Here is a 19435-nt window from a genome sequence, read left to right as displayed (position 1 = left end):
TAAAGATGTTTTTATTGAGGTCTTATTTGGCCTTGATAAAGAGATAAAAGTTAATATCATTGCAGAGAATTGCTATCATAGCTGAATTATATATAGTGTTTGTGTAATGCCTAAACCCCATTTAGTTGATCTAAGAAATTAGGGAGATGGTCAGCCATAACTGAACTTAAAACAGGTAAAGGAAATATGTTTAGAAACAACTTACTGGTGATAAATGCGAATTAACTGTACAGCTGCTAACTATTATATGACCTTTGTAACATATTTCCAAATAAATCCTTTTATCTTTTTTCGACAGGCCATTTCCCAAATAAGGCGATGCCATCGGCAGGAACCCTGCCGTGGGTTCAAGGAATTATTTGCAATGCCAATAATCCATGCTTTCGATATCCGACACCTGGAGAATCACCAGGAGTTGTGGGAAATTTCAATAGATCAATGTAAGTTATTTTATTTCTGGAGTACTGAGTACACTAAATAAGTTTGTATTATGAAATGCCAATGAAACAAGTTACAACATAACAGCCTAAATGTAAAAATTACTCAATTTGTCATGTAATAATAATAATTTGTCTTGACAGTTTATCTATGCTGTACATTAGTATAGCTGTGGTAATAGGAAACCATAACCAAATATTTTTTTTTGGTTAGTTTGGTTAGTATGACCTCGGTCTCATTGTCAGACATATTCTAGAATTAGTGACAAAATCCATAATACGGGGTTTATAGTGGTCTTACTGATAACAAAGATGACCCTTCTTACTGGAAAACTAAGATGAGCCCAAACCTGCTGCTTTTGTATGTGCGAGTATACTGTGGAAACATGAAATGATAGAGGTCAGGAGCAGGGACAATGAAAGAAACGTAATCATCTTAACAGGAAGATGTTTGCATTTCAGTGTCTCCCGTCTGTTTTCCGATGCAAGGAAATTGCTGCTATACAGTCGCAAGGACACCAGTGTGAAGGATATGCACAAATTCCTAGGAAATTTACATAGCTACCGTGGTACAGGTAATTTTGTTATAATTTTCTCTCATTTTACAAATTCATGTATTACACACACACACAAACATATAATGCATAAATTAATCCTGTGAATAAATAATTGGTAAAGTGACTAGTACTTATGTTGCAAATGTACATATACCCATGAATGCATTTCCATCAATTAACAATAGAGATTAAAGGGATCCTGTCATCGGAAAACATATTTTTTTCAAAACGTATCAGTTAATAGTGCTACTCCAGCAGACTTCTGCAATGAAATCCATTTCTCAAAAGAGCAAACAGATTTTTTTATATTCAATTTTGAAATCTGACATGGGGCTAGACATTTTGTCAATTTCCCAGCTGCCCCTGGTCATGTGACTTGTGCCTGCACTTTTTTTTTACTATTGAGTGTTGTTCTTAAATCTGCCAGGCATCTGTTATCTTGTGTTAGGGAGCTGTTATCTGGTTACCTTCCCATTATTCTTTTGTTTGGCTTTTGGGGGGAGGGGAGGGGGTGATATCACTCCAACTTGCAGTACAGCAGGGATGACAACTGCCTGGTAGATCTAAGAGCAACACTCAATAGTAAAAACCCATGTCTCACTGAGACACATTCAGTTACATTGAGAAGGAAAAACAGCAGCCTGCCAGAAAGCATTTCTCTCCTAAAGTGCAGGCACAAGTCACATGACCAGGGGCAACTGGAAAATTGACAAAATGTCTACCCCTATGTCAGATTTCAAAATTGAATATAAAAAAATCTGTTTGCTCTTTTGAGAAATGGATTTCAGTGCAGAATTCTGCTGGAGTAGCACTATTAACTGATGCGTTTTAAAAAAACATGTTTTTCCACGACAGTATCCCTTTTAGTGATTCCGAAAGTGGGAAGGTCCCCATAGGCTTTCCTAGCAATTTGTGATGGAAAGAAAATCGTTCGATCGATAATTTAAAATCCTTTGAACCGTTCGATTTGAACGATTTTTCCTTCGATCGTTCGAATTGTGGTAAATATCGAAGTCGAAGGATTTAACTTCGATGGCCGAATATCGAGGGTTGATAAGTGTTTGTAAAACTATAAGAACAAACCCAAATTGAAAAATTAATATATACAATGGTGTTCCTAATTTTGATAATTTTAATTATGGAATAAATGAATTTCTTCAAAGTATCCGAGTGTATTAAAAATGCATCTACTCTACCCGGTTTGTGGGTTCTCTGTGAGCAATTTTTAAAGGCAAGTTGCTACAGCTTTATTCAAATGCATATAATTGGGGTCTACACTATTTAGGATTATTAAACACGCGCAAACATATTAATGTTCCTTCAGTTGTACTCTGTGCCTGTATATATGCATTGACACTTGACATTAGATTACAGTTCTCTCTCTACTACTAGAAAGCAATTCATCAATGGAATTTTCCTTCAGGTTATCACTGTTACCTATCATTATGACAGATTGCTGAATCATGTACAATTCATCCTCAGCTGCCCCAAAAAGGCCTCCCATATCTTTTCTTATCAGTAGGAGATAATGTAATCATGACTGCAATTACAGTATAGAAAGTGTTTTTAACTATGGATATTCAGATTACATTTTAGAGATACAGGTATGGGACCTGCTATCCAGAATGCTCAGGGCCTGGAATTTTCTGGAAAACAGATCTTTATAAAACTCAGATCTTTATACCTTACGTCTACTAGAAAATCATTTAAACATTTAACCCAATAGGCTGTTTTTGCCTCCAGTAATGATTATTTCTCAGTTTGGATAAAGTACAAGATACTGTTTTATTATTACAGAGAAAAAGGAAACCATTTTTAAAAATATGGATTATATGGATAAAATGGAGTCTATGGCAGACAGCCTTTCTGTAATTCAGAACTTTCTGGATAACAGGTTTCCAGATAACAGATCCCATTCTCAGGGCCGGGCCAGCCTGGGCAGGCGCCCCAGGCAACCCGACCTGCCGCGTCGCCCCCTACACTGAGCGCGCAGGCACAATGACAAAAGCGTCACAGCGCACGCCACTCTCACGTAGGTGCGCGCATGCGCATGCGCGCACACATCGCATGCCACGCTCCTGTCTCAAAGGAGTGTGCGCATGCGCACAAAGAACAGTAATGAAGACCGGACGGGGGTAGGCAGCAGTTAAGGGTACGTGCTGGGCGCCCCCTAAGCTTTGCGCCCTAGGCACATGCCTACTCTGCCTACCCCTAGTTCCGGCCCTGCCCATACTTGTATAAAAAATTTAGGATCATCTAAAATTTGAGGAACTGATTGCAGCCCGACATGTCGCAACAGTCAGATTCCCATCCTAACAGGGTCTTACTACTATGTCACACTGTTTGCTGGGGGACTTGATTTTAAATGCACTATAGACTTATGTTAATAGGCAATGTAGGACTTGCGTTAAATGAGGCATGAGGCCTTGACGTGGCATGTTAGCATATATTTTGGCCATAGCATATATTTTGACCATAGTGTGTGTTCTAACACCTCATTTTTTGTAATAATTATTTTTAAAGGCAAACAGTTCACTGGCAATATCCTTCTTTTTGTGTTCAAACAATGGCTTTTTATGGTTTCTAGCAACTGGAAAACTCCAGAATGGGGGTTAGACCGAGCGCTGGCGATTTTCTTTCTAAGATTCACATCCCTGTCCCTGAATGAAGCAATTTTTTTTCTTCATTTATAAAAGATGGATAGAACAAAATGTTTTCTGGCCAAAGTTCACATTTGTCATGTTCAGTATTTAAGGGCACATGATTGTTGTGTAGCAATTAGGGAACTGAGACATTTCCTTTCCCCAATTCACTGACCAGATGCTTAATATTGCAAGTCTCCCCTGTCTGTGTCTTTGTGGCCTAGATTTGCTTAGTTCATAAATTATCATCACAGTCACACGACTACGTTTCTGTTCTGTTTTTTTGAGGTGGCATTAAAGGAACAATACACTGATTATGGATGTAGAAAACAACACATATCTTGCATTTGATTTTGTGCATGGCTACTGTTACATTCCTAGTTTTAAATTATTTCTTGTCAAAACCAAGCAACCATTCTGCAAGTATTGATGGTAATCTGGTCACTGCCATTTGGAGACCTTACATTTACCCCTTTATAGCAAAGATAAATATACAGGTAAATATGACTGTACAGAATAATCTATGCCAAATTGTTTAACTCAATTTTTATATACAGGGCTTGTTTTATTGTGAGGCAAAGAATATTTTTTAGAAGTTGTTGCTATACTCAATAGATTGGGAGTTTCTTTTGGACTCACAGAAATACATACATAAGACCTCCTCAGAAAGTGACTGGAATCCCATTTATTTATGCAGGGCCCCATTAAATAAAGGGACACACGTGGTTATCCTGAGTATTATTTAAGTTAGCTGTCATTTAGCACATTTATTTATAGTCCTGCTTACCTTTTCCCAAAGCCGTCTTGTGATTATGGCAAATAAATTACAAGCAGTAATAGGGCATAGTATGGTCAAAGAGGAATGATGTGACATATCCTGTGTTGCGGGGCATCTAAGGGCAAATTGATATCTTGGTTAATTATAAGCTGAATACGACTTTTGCCTAAGTGATGCTGATTTGTGACGTGGTTGATATATTACTATCCATATCTACTATCAGACATGAAATATGAAGCGTGGGAGAAGCCTGAAAGCCTAAAAGGAATGCAGTGACCCAACTTATCCTCCGGCAGCTTTATTAAATACTAGTTCTAACAGATCACAAAATTGGTCACATAGTTTATGTCACCAAATGATTTGGTTAACAGCACTGTTAAAGTTGAAAAGGCCATTTAAATATTACTTGTTTCTTTTTATGTGTCTGTAACTTATAAATCAACTCTTTGATGATTCTATAGTGTTTCATGGGTATTTCATTTAACATCAGTCAAGTAATGCATTGACCATTAGTTATGAGATTTCACTCTATTGGTTATTCTTTCTGATTGAGTAAGGAAGGAAAACTGTAAAACAGGAGAGAAAGCATTTCGTACAACAATTTTTAAAAAGTAACTAACTGTTGGCATAGTTTTATAGTATCTCACCATGCAACCTAAGAAAAAGGTCAGTGCAATGAAGAGATATATTTACCCTCTACTGGTTTTGTTCAGGGGGGGGAGGGTGGTATGGCATGCGACAAGGAAGATAGTAGCCAGCCAGCCAGCCTAAAAACAGCAACAGCCAATAAAAGTCTAACGGGGGAATGTAATAAAAATCGCTAACGGAAAAACTATTCGCAATGCGAAAAGTTATGCCTTTGTGCGAACAAATTTTGCTTTGTGCGAATTTAATATAGCTTTTGCGAGCCCGGAAACTGTTTAGCGACTACTTCCGACAGTGAAAGACCGTTTGCGAATTTTATAGTTTGCGCCAATGCGCAGTCAATGTAATAAAACTTCTTACTGAAAAAGTCGTTATGTTTGCTCCAGAAGATTACGACACCTTCAAGCACTTCTAATGAGTGCGCAATTAAAATTCGCAATGCGCAATTAAAATTCGCAATGCAGTAACAGTTTAAGGAACAATATTACATTGCGAGATGTGGATTTTTAGTCTTATTGGTGCGAATTGTTTTGCTCTTTGCGACTTTTATTACATTCCCCTGTAAGCCCCATATGTAATATAGTACAGTAAGTTTGCCCAGGAGCAGCAATCCATAGCAACGTATTAGATGTGTGCATTTAAAAAGACCAGTAAATTCTACCTGATGATTGGTTGCTATAAATATTTATACAAATACATTCATATCACTATTTCTAGTAGACAAAACACAATGCAGGTACAGATTTTAGTTTTAATTGTAGACATATTGCATCAGTGCACACTGCCTTAAATTAAATATCTGTCCTCTGCTTGATAATGTGAGGCTTATTTGGAAATGTGCCCTTAATCAGATGCTCTGGTCTTGATCAAAATACCTATAAATAAATGACCTGCATCTTTTAGCTTGTATAAACAGTATTTGTTCTGCTTTCTTAAAAATGACATAATAGTGTATTGCTAAATTCTTTAGCAGGTAACTGATATCATGAGTTGAAACTAGACTCTTTGAGCAAATGAGGTCATTTTTACAAGGTCCAAAAATCACTGATTATCAGATCAGATTAATAGCTAAATGAACAGTGTTCTGGTTATAGCAGATTGGTAAAAAGATAAAAAAGGAAATGTAAAGAAAAGAATGCAGCTATTTCATACAATGCATACTTGGATTTGTCAAATAGATATATTAGGAAGCGAATGCATTTTTCATTTATTTTTAGTGCCCAACCCCCAAAGGTTAATGAATCAGTTATTGGAACAAATTGCAGTTTTAGCCTTGCCTAAACTCTTGCTTGTGTTTAAGTATACCCTAGCAACCTGGTATGATTAAATCAGTATCATTTAGGGTATAAATGGAATCCTTCATATTTTAGGGAACTGCCTAGGTTTTTTTCTGTGTGCAGTTGGCAGGGTTACCTAGGACAGTATATTATTCATAGACTGAGTATTCATATTAGGGATGCACCATAATCCAGGATTCGGTTCGGGATTCGGCCTTTTTCAGCAGGGACCCTAATTTACATATGCAAATTAGGGGCGGGAGGGAAATCGGGTGACTTTTTGTCACAAAACAAGGAAAATGTTAAAAAATGTTTTCCCCATCCCACCCCTAATTTACATATGCAAATTAGGGTTCAGATACGGTTCGGTGTTCGGCCGAATCCTTATCCAAGGAATCGGGGGTTTGACCGAATCCAAAATAGTGGATTTGGTGCATCCCTACATTTACATTTTATACCTTTTGCATTTTTAAGGTCCATCTAAGATGGTCTCTTTTTTTCAAATTATATATATAAAAATGACATATAATAAATGAAAGAGACTGCACTCACAGGACTTTCACAAGAAAACAAGCCCCAAAGGGCTGTTTATTAGGGATGGGCGAATTTTTTCGCCTTGTTTCGCCAAAAAATAACGCCCATAGACTTGCATGGCGTTGTGCGTCAAAATAAAAAGACGTGCGTCAAAAAAAATTTCGCCGCGCCACAAATTGTTTTTTTTGCCCATAGACTTAAATGGGCGTCAGTGACATTTCGCCGGCAGTGAATTTTTGGAGAAACGAAACGGGTCAAATTTGCCCATCCCTACTGTTTATTCCTCAACGTTTCGGCTACCAAACTCTAGCCGTCTTCAGGAGGAAAGTCCTGTGAGTGCGGTCTCTTTCATTTATTATATATATATATATATATATATATATATATATATATATACTGTATATATATATCTATATCTATATATCTATATCTATAGATACAGTTAGGAGCACTCACAGGTGTAGTGATAAAGAAGTGTCTTTTATTGGAGTGTTACAAACTACCCCACATCAACGCGTTTCGGTTCTCTCTGAACCGTCGTCAGTGCTCCTAACTGTATCTATTTGCTTCCCTCTGAGGAGCACCCGGGATTTGATCAACTGAGGGTGAGTGCCGGTGAATCATATGACTATATATATATATAAATATAAAAATTCCAAAAGTACCTGCACTCATACACTGGTGGGTCAATAGTGGGTGCACGGTCAAAGTATAATATCCACAGTTCAAAATGGACCAGCACTCCAGTAGTTTAATCAAACAGATTTATTGACACATCACTCGTGTATTCCAACGTTTCGGCCCTCGTTGGGGCCTTTATCAAGCCTTGAAAGGCCCCAAAGAGGGCCGAAAACGTTGGAATCACGAGTGATGTGTCAATAAATCTGTTTGATTAAACTGCTGGAGTGCTGGTCCATTTTAAACTGTATATATATATATATATATATATATATATATATATATATATATATATATATATATATATATATATATATATATATATATATATATATAGTATATGAAATGTGAAACCATTTTTAGCACTGGTTGAAGCCAAGAACTTTTAATAGAAAGTTACATTGCCTATGATAAGACACACAGTTTTTCGTGCCCTTGTGTGGTTTATATACGCCTTATGATTAGTGTTGTGGTACTCAAATGAAGACCTTTGGTGTTACAGTGGTTTACCTCCCAGCCAGGTTTGTCTTTAGACCAACTTTACTTCAGCCTTCTATTTTGTCACTTAAATATATTCTTTATAAAATTAAATGTATATTTTTTGCACTGGTGTATGAAGTTTCAACAATTGAAGAAATGCTAGTTTGTGTTTCAGAGTTATATTTACCAGATTTTGCAGTATAAAGAAGTATCAAAAAAGACCTGCAAGACCATAGCAACTCTTCTTGAGAGTAACAAGCTGTCCGCCCATATCTTAGAGCTCTAATGGAGACTTTTGGGGAAGATTAGTCACCCAATGACAAATCTCTTCTTTGTACGACTAATCTCCCCACAATCCCTTCCCGCTGGTGAGAATTCGAATTGCTGGTGGGATGGCATACATATCGCTTCATTTTCTGAAGTCGCCTGAAGTTGCCTCACAAGGAACCAGAGGGAAGACATTGTGGGGAGATTAGTCTCCCAAAGAAGAGGAGATTTTATGCTGGGCGTCTAATCTCCCCCGAATCTTACTTTGTGCCACCAGCCTTAGTCTGCATATTCTTGTATAGTGTGTGCATGAATCCCATCACTGTAATACTATAATTTTTGGACCTACTTTGCTGCATTTATTGAGCTGCTTTTGAGCCTCACTAGTAGGGCTCATTTATCAACATTGGGAAACTTTTGCACCTGGGCAATAACCCATGGCAACCAATCAAATTTTTGCTTTCATTATTCTTCCTGCAGCTGTCTTAAAATGCTTTAGGTTAATACCCAGGTGCAAATATGCCCAGTGTTGATAAATTACCCCCAGTTAATCGCAAGGTTGTATGCATGTGGTTCACTCAGTGCTCTTGCTTTTAGTTTTACAACTCAGTTTAGAGTAAATGAATTTACAGCAATCACTAGGTTGTCTTTCTCTCCATGGGGCAATGTCATATGCGGAAACTTTGAGCACTGTGGTTCCCACAGTTTTTAGTAGCTCAGGAAGCAACGCTAAATCCTCTGAAATTACTCCCCACTGTCTTGTTATAGCAGTGCTTGTACAAAACACTTGTCAAGTGATGATTGCCAATTGGCAAGTTAAAAGGTAAGTGAAGGTAAAGAAATCAAATTCACATTTGATCCAAAATATCCAAGTCCCATTAGGTTTATTTCCTAACAAAGCACTTAATTACAGAAAGTAGTATATGTCCAATTATCTTGTGTAATAATATGGCTTTAAACATTGTACTGTACCTATTATAAAGACAGCTATTATTTATAAAGTGATAGGATATCACTCAGTACTAAATTTTGTGTCTATATCGCATTTCCATGTTTAATCACACATTATTAATTATGATTTGAATGACTTGTAAATTATGATAAATAAAGGTGTGTTCATTATTACCCTTGCTTTGATTATGTGGCTTATGCTAATCTTGGCTTCCAATGCTGTACCATGGCTCTTCTCTGACTGATACCTCAGGCCTGGGATGAGACAGAAATTCCAAGTCGTGGGAAATGTTATCTCCAAGTGGTATTTTTTTAGCAGGTCTCTAGTAAAACAGGAGGGTGATATATCTTTTAACTTGGAAGGTGTTTGTTTTATGATGACAAGTCAAAATTTTTATTGCGATAGGCTAGCCCACTCCTCAAACTACCCGCAGTGACCTTAGAGATGAGTTGGCATTAAATAGGGGAATGTGGGTTATACAGCAAGCATCACTGTTTTTATGTTACTTCTTAGTGCTAATGCAGAATTCTTTCCTTCAGTCAGTTATCTTTCTTTTGGTCATTGAGTTGCATATGCCATAGCATATTTTACTTTGAATTTCAAATAAATATCTGGTAAAATGTTTTTTCTGCATTCAGTTGAAATTATATACATGTTATTTCTGGCACTCATCTCTATTTGTCATCCTTTATTTATGTATTGCTGGCACAATTTACTCAGCTGCAGAAATTATTTATCATTCACATCAGTCCCTATCCCAGGGGAGCTTACGAGTCCCAGTGATATTCACACAAGCGGATCAGTTCCATTTTAACTGGAGTACCTAAGAGACCAATGCAGAAACGGGACAACATAAGTACACCTTGTAGATAGTGCCCAGGTCGCCAGCACTGTAAGGCAGATATATTGACCACTGATCCAACTTGTGATCCTACCTTTCTCATTCTGAAAGCTATGGCTTATGATCTATTTATTTTGCTAATAGTATACATTATATAATACATGGTCAGCATAAAAGGTTCCTTCCCAGAAAACCACCTTAAGTGTCCCTGTTTAGGTGGGTGGTAGTTCTAATTTACGGACTATGTAAAGTAAGGAGTCTTAGAGCAGACTGGTGTGTAGTTGGAAATAAATGAGCTTGGCCTGAATGGGGTGCTGAGAGGTGCAGATACTACATTTTACATTGACTCAATTGACAGAAGAGCATATATTTATTTTGACTGTAAGCAGAACCTAATAAAAGTTTTTTTTTTGTATACAAATCCGGTGAGTTAGGTAGTTAGCAGACAGTATCTTTAGATACGGTGGATTCAGTAAAGCCCAGCGGATAGACAGTGTAATTCAATGAGCAAGTATGTTTTCCCTATTAGTGTGCCAGACTAATTTGTTTACGGCATGTCAGACTTCCAGTGTCATATGTGTCTTTTGCATCTATTTGAAGCAACATATTTCCTTTCAGCTGACAGATCTGCAGAGTTGGTGTTAATGTTTCTCTTACTCCTTACTCCGGTTGCAGGGAGCGCATTGGATCTTTCAAACATTCCTCATGGTTGATGGTTAAGAAGTTTCAAGCAGGTCCTAGTGCTATGCACAATTTCAGTAAAACACAATAATTCTCCAAGAAACAGTATCACAGTTATATATGTAGTAGTTTGTGATGACGTTTTGTGCCATCCTGATCCTAAAATTGCATAAAAACCAACTGAATCTCAGCACCGTGGACAGAAAGTGGAATATTTTTAAGTTCATTATTAACATAGCTCAAGCTTGACTCTTATGTGTGTGAAGTCTAGAAGTTTAGAAGCTGGACGTTTGGTAACTGACTTTTTAACTGCACCCCATTCCTTTATAGGTAATTTCAGATTGGTATCTGTTTGAGCTGCAGCAGGTAAAAAAAGTGCATTATTGTTTCACAAGTCTTTTACCTAAATACCACGATCGTTTCGATAAACGGTATCTCCCAATGATTTTATTGCTACCTGTACTGACTTGAGCAGGTTCATAAGGTTGTATGTTATTGTTATTAGACTTTGTGTATCTGATCACGTTTGTGCAAGTATATGTTGCTGCTGTTAATGAAAAGATAGTAGCCATAGTAATATTTTTGTTTTCTTTTACTCCTCTAACAGGTTTAAAGCTTCGAGACTGCTTAATGGATAATGAAAAATTTACAGATTTTCTCCTTAAAAATATGAGCATGCCTGCAGTTGCAGTTGAAGAGATCATGAATGCTCATCTGAAACCAGAACAGGTAATGAAAGAAGTTTATGAAAAATATCAAGAAGCAGCGGATCGTCTAAAGGAAAATAAAATTGGTCTAATCTAGAGGAAATAACAGATATATTAAGGTGACCATACATGTACAGCTAAAATCCTACTTGGATTTGCACTTTTATGCGTGCATGTATGGTGGCCCACTGTTCCAATATCCATGTACTATGGATAGCGTAGTTTGGGAATCAGGCAGATGTGGACATTTCAGATGCTTATGCACCATATTGCCCAGTGTATGCTGCATTGGCAGATGAGGAAGCAAAACCACAATTCCTCTTCATTATTTGCTGTTCTGATCATTTGACAATCTGAACAATACAAAGACTATAAAACAATATTGTATCGTTAAGTGCTTTAAGGAAAACGGAAATGTAAATGTTCAGTCTGGTTTAACATTACAGCCATTACTCAGTGTGTCAAGTTTCTGGAATCTGTCTGAAAATAACTTACAGCAGATTTGATTCCTTCTGTCAGCTCTTAGGTTCTCTGATCTTCAGGCACTGAAACATGTAGCATTATTGAACTCCAATCTGAAAAGTGCTATATACATCTCTGATGAAAATGATGTATCCAACTGAATAGTATTAATATAGAAACTTTATGTGTAGGACTTGTTTATGTGTGAATGTGAACACACATACATAGACACACAATTATATTTTTCAACAATCATGGTTTTCTCTTCTTTAAAAGTGTGGTTTAAAAATATTAACCGTGCTATTTTACTGTAGGTTTTGGTGTCGGGCTTCCAAATACATCTGAAAGACCTGTGCAATGGCACGCGGCTAGAAGAATATGTAACTTTTCACAATGAAGTGGTTGCGAATCTTAGCCAAAAGATAATCTGTGCTCTTCCAGAAGAGAAGCTTAACCTGCTGGAGCAGGAATTCCGTTCCAATATTGACCTCCTAAAGCCCATTACAGTAAGTAGAAAGAGATTTACTGGAATGGTTTACTAACAGGCCTATGTACAGTATGTAGGACAGAGGTCTTTTACAATAACCATATTATTAAAGGGAGCAATTCTACAGGGTTACAGAAGGGCATACAAGATAAAAAAAGATGGTGCCTTACAGTATGTCACGTGAGATAAAAAGAGATATATATCTTGCTTTATACAGTTTCTCAACTATATTCCAGTTTGATTTGCGGCCGTTCCTTAATTAAGTCTCAGGTAAGTTTTATTATAGTTAGGTAGGAATTACATTAGTTAGAAGTGAACTTGGACATGTCTTTTTCAGGTTCAACTATTGCATATGTGTATGTATATTATAGTAGTTCATACTTTTTGGCATTTCTTTCTTTTGTAAAATGTCGAGAAACGGTATTAGCTTGGTGAACGCATTGAGGCAGTAAACATGGTTTATGCAAGGTCATAAAGCTTAGCAGTACTTAGCCTCTGATAAGAAAGCCACTAGCTGTTTCTGCTCAGATCTTGCACTGAACATGTGGGCTGTACATGTAAGATAAACCTTCTCAATACATTAAGAGTACCAAGTGCATGGCTCTATCCCAACTGCTATCAAAATTAAAATCTATAGAGCAAAGAAATCCGCACTTATAGGTCTTTTGTGAAGAAAAAAATGGGTTTATTCAATGTTTAGGCTCTTAGACTCGAGCCTTCCTGATGACGGCTCGAGTCTAAGAGCCGAAACATTGAATAAACCCATTTTTTTTCTTCACAAAAAACCTATGAGTGCGGATTTCTTTGCTCTGTGTGTGTGTGTGTGTGTGTGTATATTGTAGGGCTTAGGCGCACACTTATATAATCACATGCACTGGGCAAATCAGAAAAATATACGCTATATATAAAAATGTTGATGCACACCAGGATCTTTTTTTAAAAAAAAAAATGTATTTATTAGATCGACGTTTCAGCCCTCATCAGGGACCTTTATCAAGATACAACAACATACTGATGAAAAGTACTTAAAAATTGCCAACAAAACTCAGTTTTATTTTGCCATGAACTTGGATTAACCATAATCTAGTTAATGTCACATACAGTACTGTCTTATCACCCAGATAAAAAATTGCTATTTTAAATTGGACACTATGGCAAATGCCATTGCCATATTTTGTAGCTTTTTGGGTAATAAGTTTCCAGATTTTAGATCACATACTTGTACAATATTATTTTTAGGTTTTACATTTCAGCAAACCATCCAACTTGGATATCATAAATCATTTCTTTCACTGCAGCTACCTAGTAGATTTTGATGGACATGCATGAAGCAAAGCAGTGCCAAAACTTTACTCTTATTTCTTTATGTGAATAGCTGTGGGGAAATCCAAGAACAAAACATGTACACTCATTATTGCGGCTAATCTTTTTCCATGCTAGTAAGATACTATTTAAAATGCACACATTAGCTTGGTCACAGTGTGTGCCTTTGTCAATTGTGAAGTCAGGATCGCTTCATCACATTAGGCATTCTGCAGCAGGTTCCGAGAATCCATTAAGTGACACACTGATTGACAACATAAAACTGTTGTTTTCTCTTCTGATATAATGACTGCATGCTTCTTACAAAAATGGCCAGACAAAACATTTTCTTGTTACTAAGCCGTTCGTCTTGTGTGATGTGTTCTTGTGGTCATATTTAACCTTTGTGTTACTTGGACATATGACATCATTGGCATAGAGACTAAAACATTGCTTGGAAAGACAAATGCATTTAGCAATATTTGATTGTTTTGGAAATTAATAATAGTGCCGGCAGCTGCCGTGCAGTTATATAGCAAAATTCACAAATATAACAATGTACACAATATACATTTACGTTTCCAGGTTTGACAAAGTGTTTGTATGTTAAAGGGACACTGTTCTGATTCTCATTATTTTTAGATCAATCTATTTATATATTTGAAAGTCCCAGAATATGAACTTATTAACAGATTATCCTTTCTGCACTTACTTGGAACATTTAGTAATGACAGCAGACTAACGGGGAAATGTAATAAAAATCGCTAACGGAAAAACTACTCGCAATGCGAAAAGTTATGCCTTTGTGCGAACAAATTTTGCTTTGTGCGAATTTAATATAGCTTTTGCGAGCCCGGAAACTGTTTAGCGACCACTTCCGACAGTGAAAGACCGTTTGCGAATTTTATAGTTTGCGCCAATGCGCAGTCAATGTAATAAAACTTCTTACTGAAAAAGTCGTTATGTTTGCTCCAAACGATTACGACACCTTCAAGCACTTCTTATTAGTGCGCAATTAAAATTCGCAATGCGCAATTAAAATTCGCAATGCAATAACAGTTTAAGGAACAATATTACATTGCGAGATGTGGATTTTTAGTCTTATTGGTGCGAATTGTTTTGCTCTTTGCGACTTTTATTACATTCCCCTGTAAGCTCCTTGTAAATGGCATCGGTGCAAAGACTTTGCTTTCTCAGTGTTCTCATAATTGTTTCTCTTTATTGATATAGCAATGACATATTATGTAGTGCTTTTACTGATATTATACATTAATATCAGTCTCTACCCCCAGTGAAGTTTACAGTCTCATCAGTGCACTTAAGATAAGTTACAATATCTTGAATTAGACATATACTACATAGTCTGAGACCTATATGCCATATTTACAGTTATGCTACTGCATGCTACTGCATAACTGTTTGAACTGTTTGAATCAGGCTGCTGACAGGTTTAAAGCAACTTAAAGCAAACAAATCATCTGAAAAGGATAAGTATTTCTTAACTGCTTTTTTATATTAAGGTTTATATTTAACTACTGTGGTTTAATTTTTTTTTAAAAGGTTTTTTTTTTTTTTTTTTTTCTGTCTTGGGTGCTAAACAGCAAAGTTTGGTGTGCTAGTGTGCTTACAGCAAGTTTGTCACAACCTGCTTTACTTTGCAGTTTTCCCTCCGTTTGAGGGGGTGGGGTTTGATTAGTTGCACCTGAACAGACTGTATAAATAGAACCCCTGGGACTCCAGTGAGTCTGTTTGAATCAGGCTGCTGACAGGTTTAAAGCAACTTAAAGCAAACAAATCATCTGAAAAGGATAAGTATTTCTTAACTGCTTTTTTATATTAAGGTTTATATTTAACTACTGTGGTTTAATTTTTTTTTAAAAGGTTTTTTTTTTTTTTTTTTTTTCTGTCTTGGGTGCTAAACAGCAAAGTTTGGTGTGCTAGTGTGCTTACAGCAAGTTTGTCACAACCTGCTTTACTTTGCAGTTTTCCCTCCGTTTGAGGGGGTGGGGTTTGATTAGTTGCACCTGAACAGACTGTATAAATAGAACCCCTGGGACTCCAGTGAGTCTGTTTGAATCAGGCTGCTGACAGGTTTAAAGCAACTTAAAGCAAACAAATCATCTGAAAAGGATAAGTATTTCTTAACTGCTTTTTATATTAAGGTTTATATTTAACTACTGTGGTTTAATTTTTTTTTAAAAGGTTTTTTTTTTTTTTTTTTTTTCTGTCTTGGGTGCTAAACAGCAAAGTTTGGTGTGCTAGTGTGCTTACAGCAAGTTTGTCACAACCTGCTTTACTTTGCAGTTTTCCCTCCGTTTGAGGGGGTGGGGTTTGATTAGTTGCACCTGAACAGACTGTATACATAGAACCCCTGGGACTCCAGTGGAGCTTGCTCTAGTGTTAGCTTCTCTTAAGTGTTTGCTCGTTAAGTGGGGGATCTGTAAGTGGAGTTACAAACACCGGAGTTGAAAACTAAAGGAGGTTCAAACTACTGTAGGTCAAAAGTTTGTTCTAAACCCTCATTTTTTTTCTATATATTTATTTATATTTTTTCCTGTTTTGATCTGTAACTGGGATAATGAGTGCTAGCAAGATTGAAGGTCTGACTCAGTGCACAGTCTGTCATATGTATGCAGATTTGGAACAAGAGATCCAAAATGCTTACCTCTGTGGTGGATGTGAGCAAATTGCCACTTTGGAGGCTCAAGTTAGAGCACTAGAGCAACAAATTGCAACACTGCGGTCGATTGACAATCTTGAAAGGAGTCTTTTGCTCACTGAGCAGGACCTAGCGGGGTCAGATAGTTTGGGGGGAACAGAACAGCAGCAGGATGTTGAGGCAGCTAGCTGGGTGACAGTTAGAAAATCTAAGGTGGGCAAAAGGAAAATGGAGGCTGATCCGGAGATTATACATCGCAACAAATTTGCCAGATTGTGTGAAGATGATGGGAGTATGAACTCTGGATTGGCAATTCTAGATGGGGCTGATCTCTCTAACAGCCGGGAGACCAGTTTCTCTAGTAGTGGTGGGGGGGAGAGTAGAGTCAGGCCTAAGCAGATTGTGGTTGTAGGGGACTCAATTATTAGGAAAGTGGATAGGGTAATTTGTCGTCCGGATCGCTACAACCGAACAGTTTGCTGTCTACCTGGTGCCAGGGTTCGGCATGTGGTTGATCGGATAGACAAATTATTGGGTGGGGCTGGGCACGACCCAGCTGTCTTAGTGCATATCGGTACTAATGACAAAATAAATGGTAGATGGAAGACCTTAAAGAATGATTTCAGGGATCTAGGCTCTAAGATCAAGGAAAGGTCTTCCAATGTAATCTTTTCTGAAATTTTGCCTGTGCCACGTGCAAGTTTAGGAAAACAGCGGGAGATTAGGGAGCTTAATGCGTGGCTCAAGTCTTGGTGCAGGAAGGAAGGGTTTGGGTTCCTAGAGCACTGGGCTGACTTTTCGTTGGGGTACAACCTATATAGCCGTGACGGTTTGCACCTCAATGGAAGGGGGTCCGCGGTGCTAGGGGAAAGAATGGCTAAGAGGTTGGAGGAGTGTTTAAACTAGGCAAGAGGGGGGTGGGTGAGATAAAGGATTATGGCGAAGCTAGTGTAGACGGGGGTAGTGGGGTTAGTAAGGGGTCATGGGGGAGGAGTGAGGGGGGCATACAGTTTACCAGCTAAGGAGGTCCCTCTGTTACAAGGAAAACAGAATAATACTAACTTAACGTATAATTCTTCACTAAGTAATGCACATTTCAAAAGTAAAAGTAGTAACCTCCGCTGTATGCTGGCAAATGCACGGAGTTTGTCAGGTAAAATGGGAGACCTAGAATTAATTGCATGCTCTAAAAATTATGATATAATTGGTATCACTGAGACCTGGTGGGATGAAACATGTGACTGGATTGTGAATTTAAATGGTTACACCCTTTTTAGGAGGGACAGAGGGATTAAAAAGGGTGGAGGAGTGGGTTTGTATGTAAAGCCTGAATTAAAGCCATGCGCTAAAGAAATAAAAATAGCTGGCACTGGTGAGGGTGTAGAATCACTCTGGGTAGAGATTTCGACTGGGCAAAAGGTATCAAAAAGAATTATCATTGGTGTATGCTATAAACCACCTCGTATAAGTGTCGAGTATGAAGCCCAGCTACTCTTGCAGATACAAGCGGCTTCACAGCTGGGTCAAGTTGTTGCTATGGGTGACTTCAATTATCCAGACATTGACTGGGGTAATGGGGTTGCTAAGACAGAAAAAGCTAGTAGGTTTGTAAATATGCTGAATGACAACTTTTTATTCCAGCTCGTTCAAGAACCTACTAGGAATAACTCTCTTTTGGACCTTGTAATAACTAACAATACTGAACTCATCTCTAACATTTGTGTGGGTGAGCATTTAGGGAATAGTGATCATAACATGGTCTCCTTTGAGATTCTGTTGCAGAAGCAATTCTATAAGGGAGTAACTAAAACACTAAATTTCAGACGTGCAAACTTTGACAGTATAAGGGCATCTCTGCAACATATTAAGTGGGAAATGCTTTTCACAGGGTTAAACACAGAACAAAAATGGGAAGTCTTTAAAATGCTGCTTAATAAATATACTTGTCAGTATATTCCACTTGTAAGCAAGGAACGTCGTTGCAAAGCAAAACCTTTTTGGTTCAATAGAAGCGTTGGTGTTGAGGTGGGTAAGAAAAGACGTGCTTTTAAGGCTTTCAAGTTAGCTGGTACAGCCGAAACATTTATAAGGTACAAGGAGGCCAATAAATCATGCAAAGAAGCTATAAGGCAAGCTAAAATTGATATAGAAAAGGATATTGCAGCAAGCAGTAAAAAAAATCCCAAATTATTTTTTAAATATGTCAATAGTAAAAAAATGAAGCAGGAAGGGGTGGGACCCTTACTATCAGAGGGGGATCAGCTGGTTGATGAAAACAAAATAAAAGCGCAGATTCTGAACTCGTATTTTTCATCTGTTTACACAAATGAAGAACCAGTAAGTGAAGGTTTCCTTCTTAACACTCCCAATTCTAGTAATACAACTAATGATGCATGGTTCACACAAGAAGAAATTCAAAAGAGACTTGAACAGGTTAAGATTAACAAAGGTCCAGGGCCAGATGGTATTCATCCCAGGGTAATTAGCGAGCTTAGCTCTGTGATTGCCAAACCTCTTTACTTAATTTTTCAGGATTCATTGAGATCTGGTATTGTGCCAAGAGACTGGCGAATTGCTAATGTGGTGCCTCTATTCAAAAAAGGATCCCGTTCTCAGCCTCAAAACTATAGGCCAGTTAGTCTGACGTCAGTATTAGGAAAGCTTTTCGAAGGGTTAATAAAGGATAAGATACTGGACTTCATAGCAAATCATAATACTATGAGTTTGTGCCAGCATGGTTTTATGCGTAATAGATCTTGCCAGACTAACTTAATTTCTTTTTACGAGAATGTAAGTAGAGACCTCGATTCTGGGATGGCAGTGGATGTGATTTACTTAGACTTTGCTAAAGCATTTGATACAGTGCCACACAAAAGGTTACTGGTTAAATTAAGGAATGTTGGCCTGGAACATAGTATTTGTACCTGGATAGCGAACTGGCTAAAAGATAGACTACAAAGAGTGGTGGTAAATGGAACATTTTCTAATTGGACCAGTGTTGTTAGTGGAGTACCACAGGGCTCTGTACTAGGTCCCTTGCTTTTCAACT

At 37.5% G+C, this 19435-nt stretch overlaps 1 protein-coding gene across 4 annotated transcripts in view; it reads left to right on the top strand.

Moving 5' to 3' along the window:
* The window catches only part of abca1.L (ATP binding cassette subfamily A member 1 L homeolog), an 81987-nt gene that overhangs the window by 20732 nt on the left and 41820 nt on the right, over window positions 1–19435 (top strand). For all 4 annotated transcript variants that reach the window (XM_041563721.1, XM_041563729.1, XM_041563724.1 and 1 more), the window contains exons 4-7: window positions 299–440; window positions 900–1012; window positions 11377–11498; window positions 12253–12444. In XM_041563721.1, coding sequence (XP_041419655.1) covers window positions 299–440; window positions 900–1012; window positions 11377–11498; window positions 12253–12444 — 569 coding nt within the window. The remainder of the gene's footprint in view (window positions 1–298; window positions 441–899; window positions 1013–11376; window positions 11499–12252; window positions 12445–19435) is intronic.

The sequence above is a fragment of the Xenopus laevis genome, chromosome 1L (assembly GCF_017654675.1).
Source record: "Xenopus laevis strain J_2021 chromosome 1L, Xenopus_laevis_v10.1, whole genome shotgun sequence".
NCBI classification, from domain to species: Eukaryota; Metazoa; Chordata; class Amphibia; order Anura; family Pipidae; genus Xenopus; species Xenopus laevis.
Note: the sequence above shows the minus strand (reverse complement) of the source record. Positions and strands in the feature narration are given on the sequence as shown.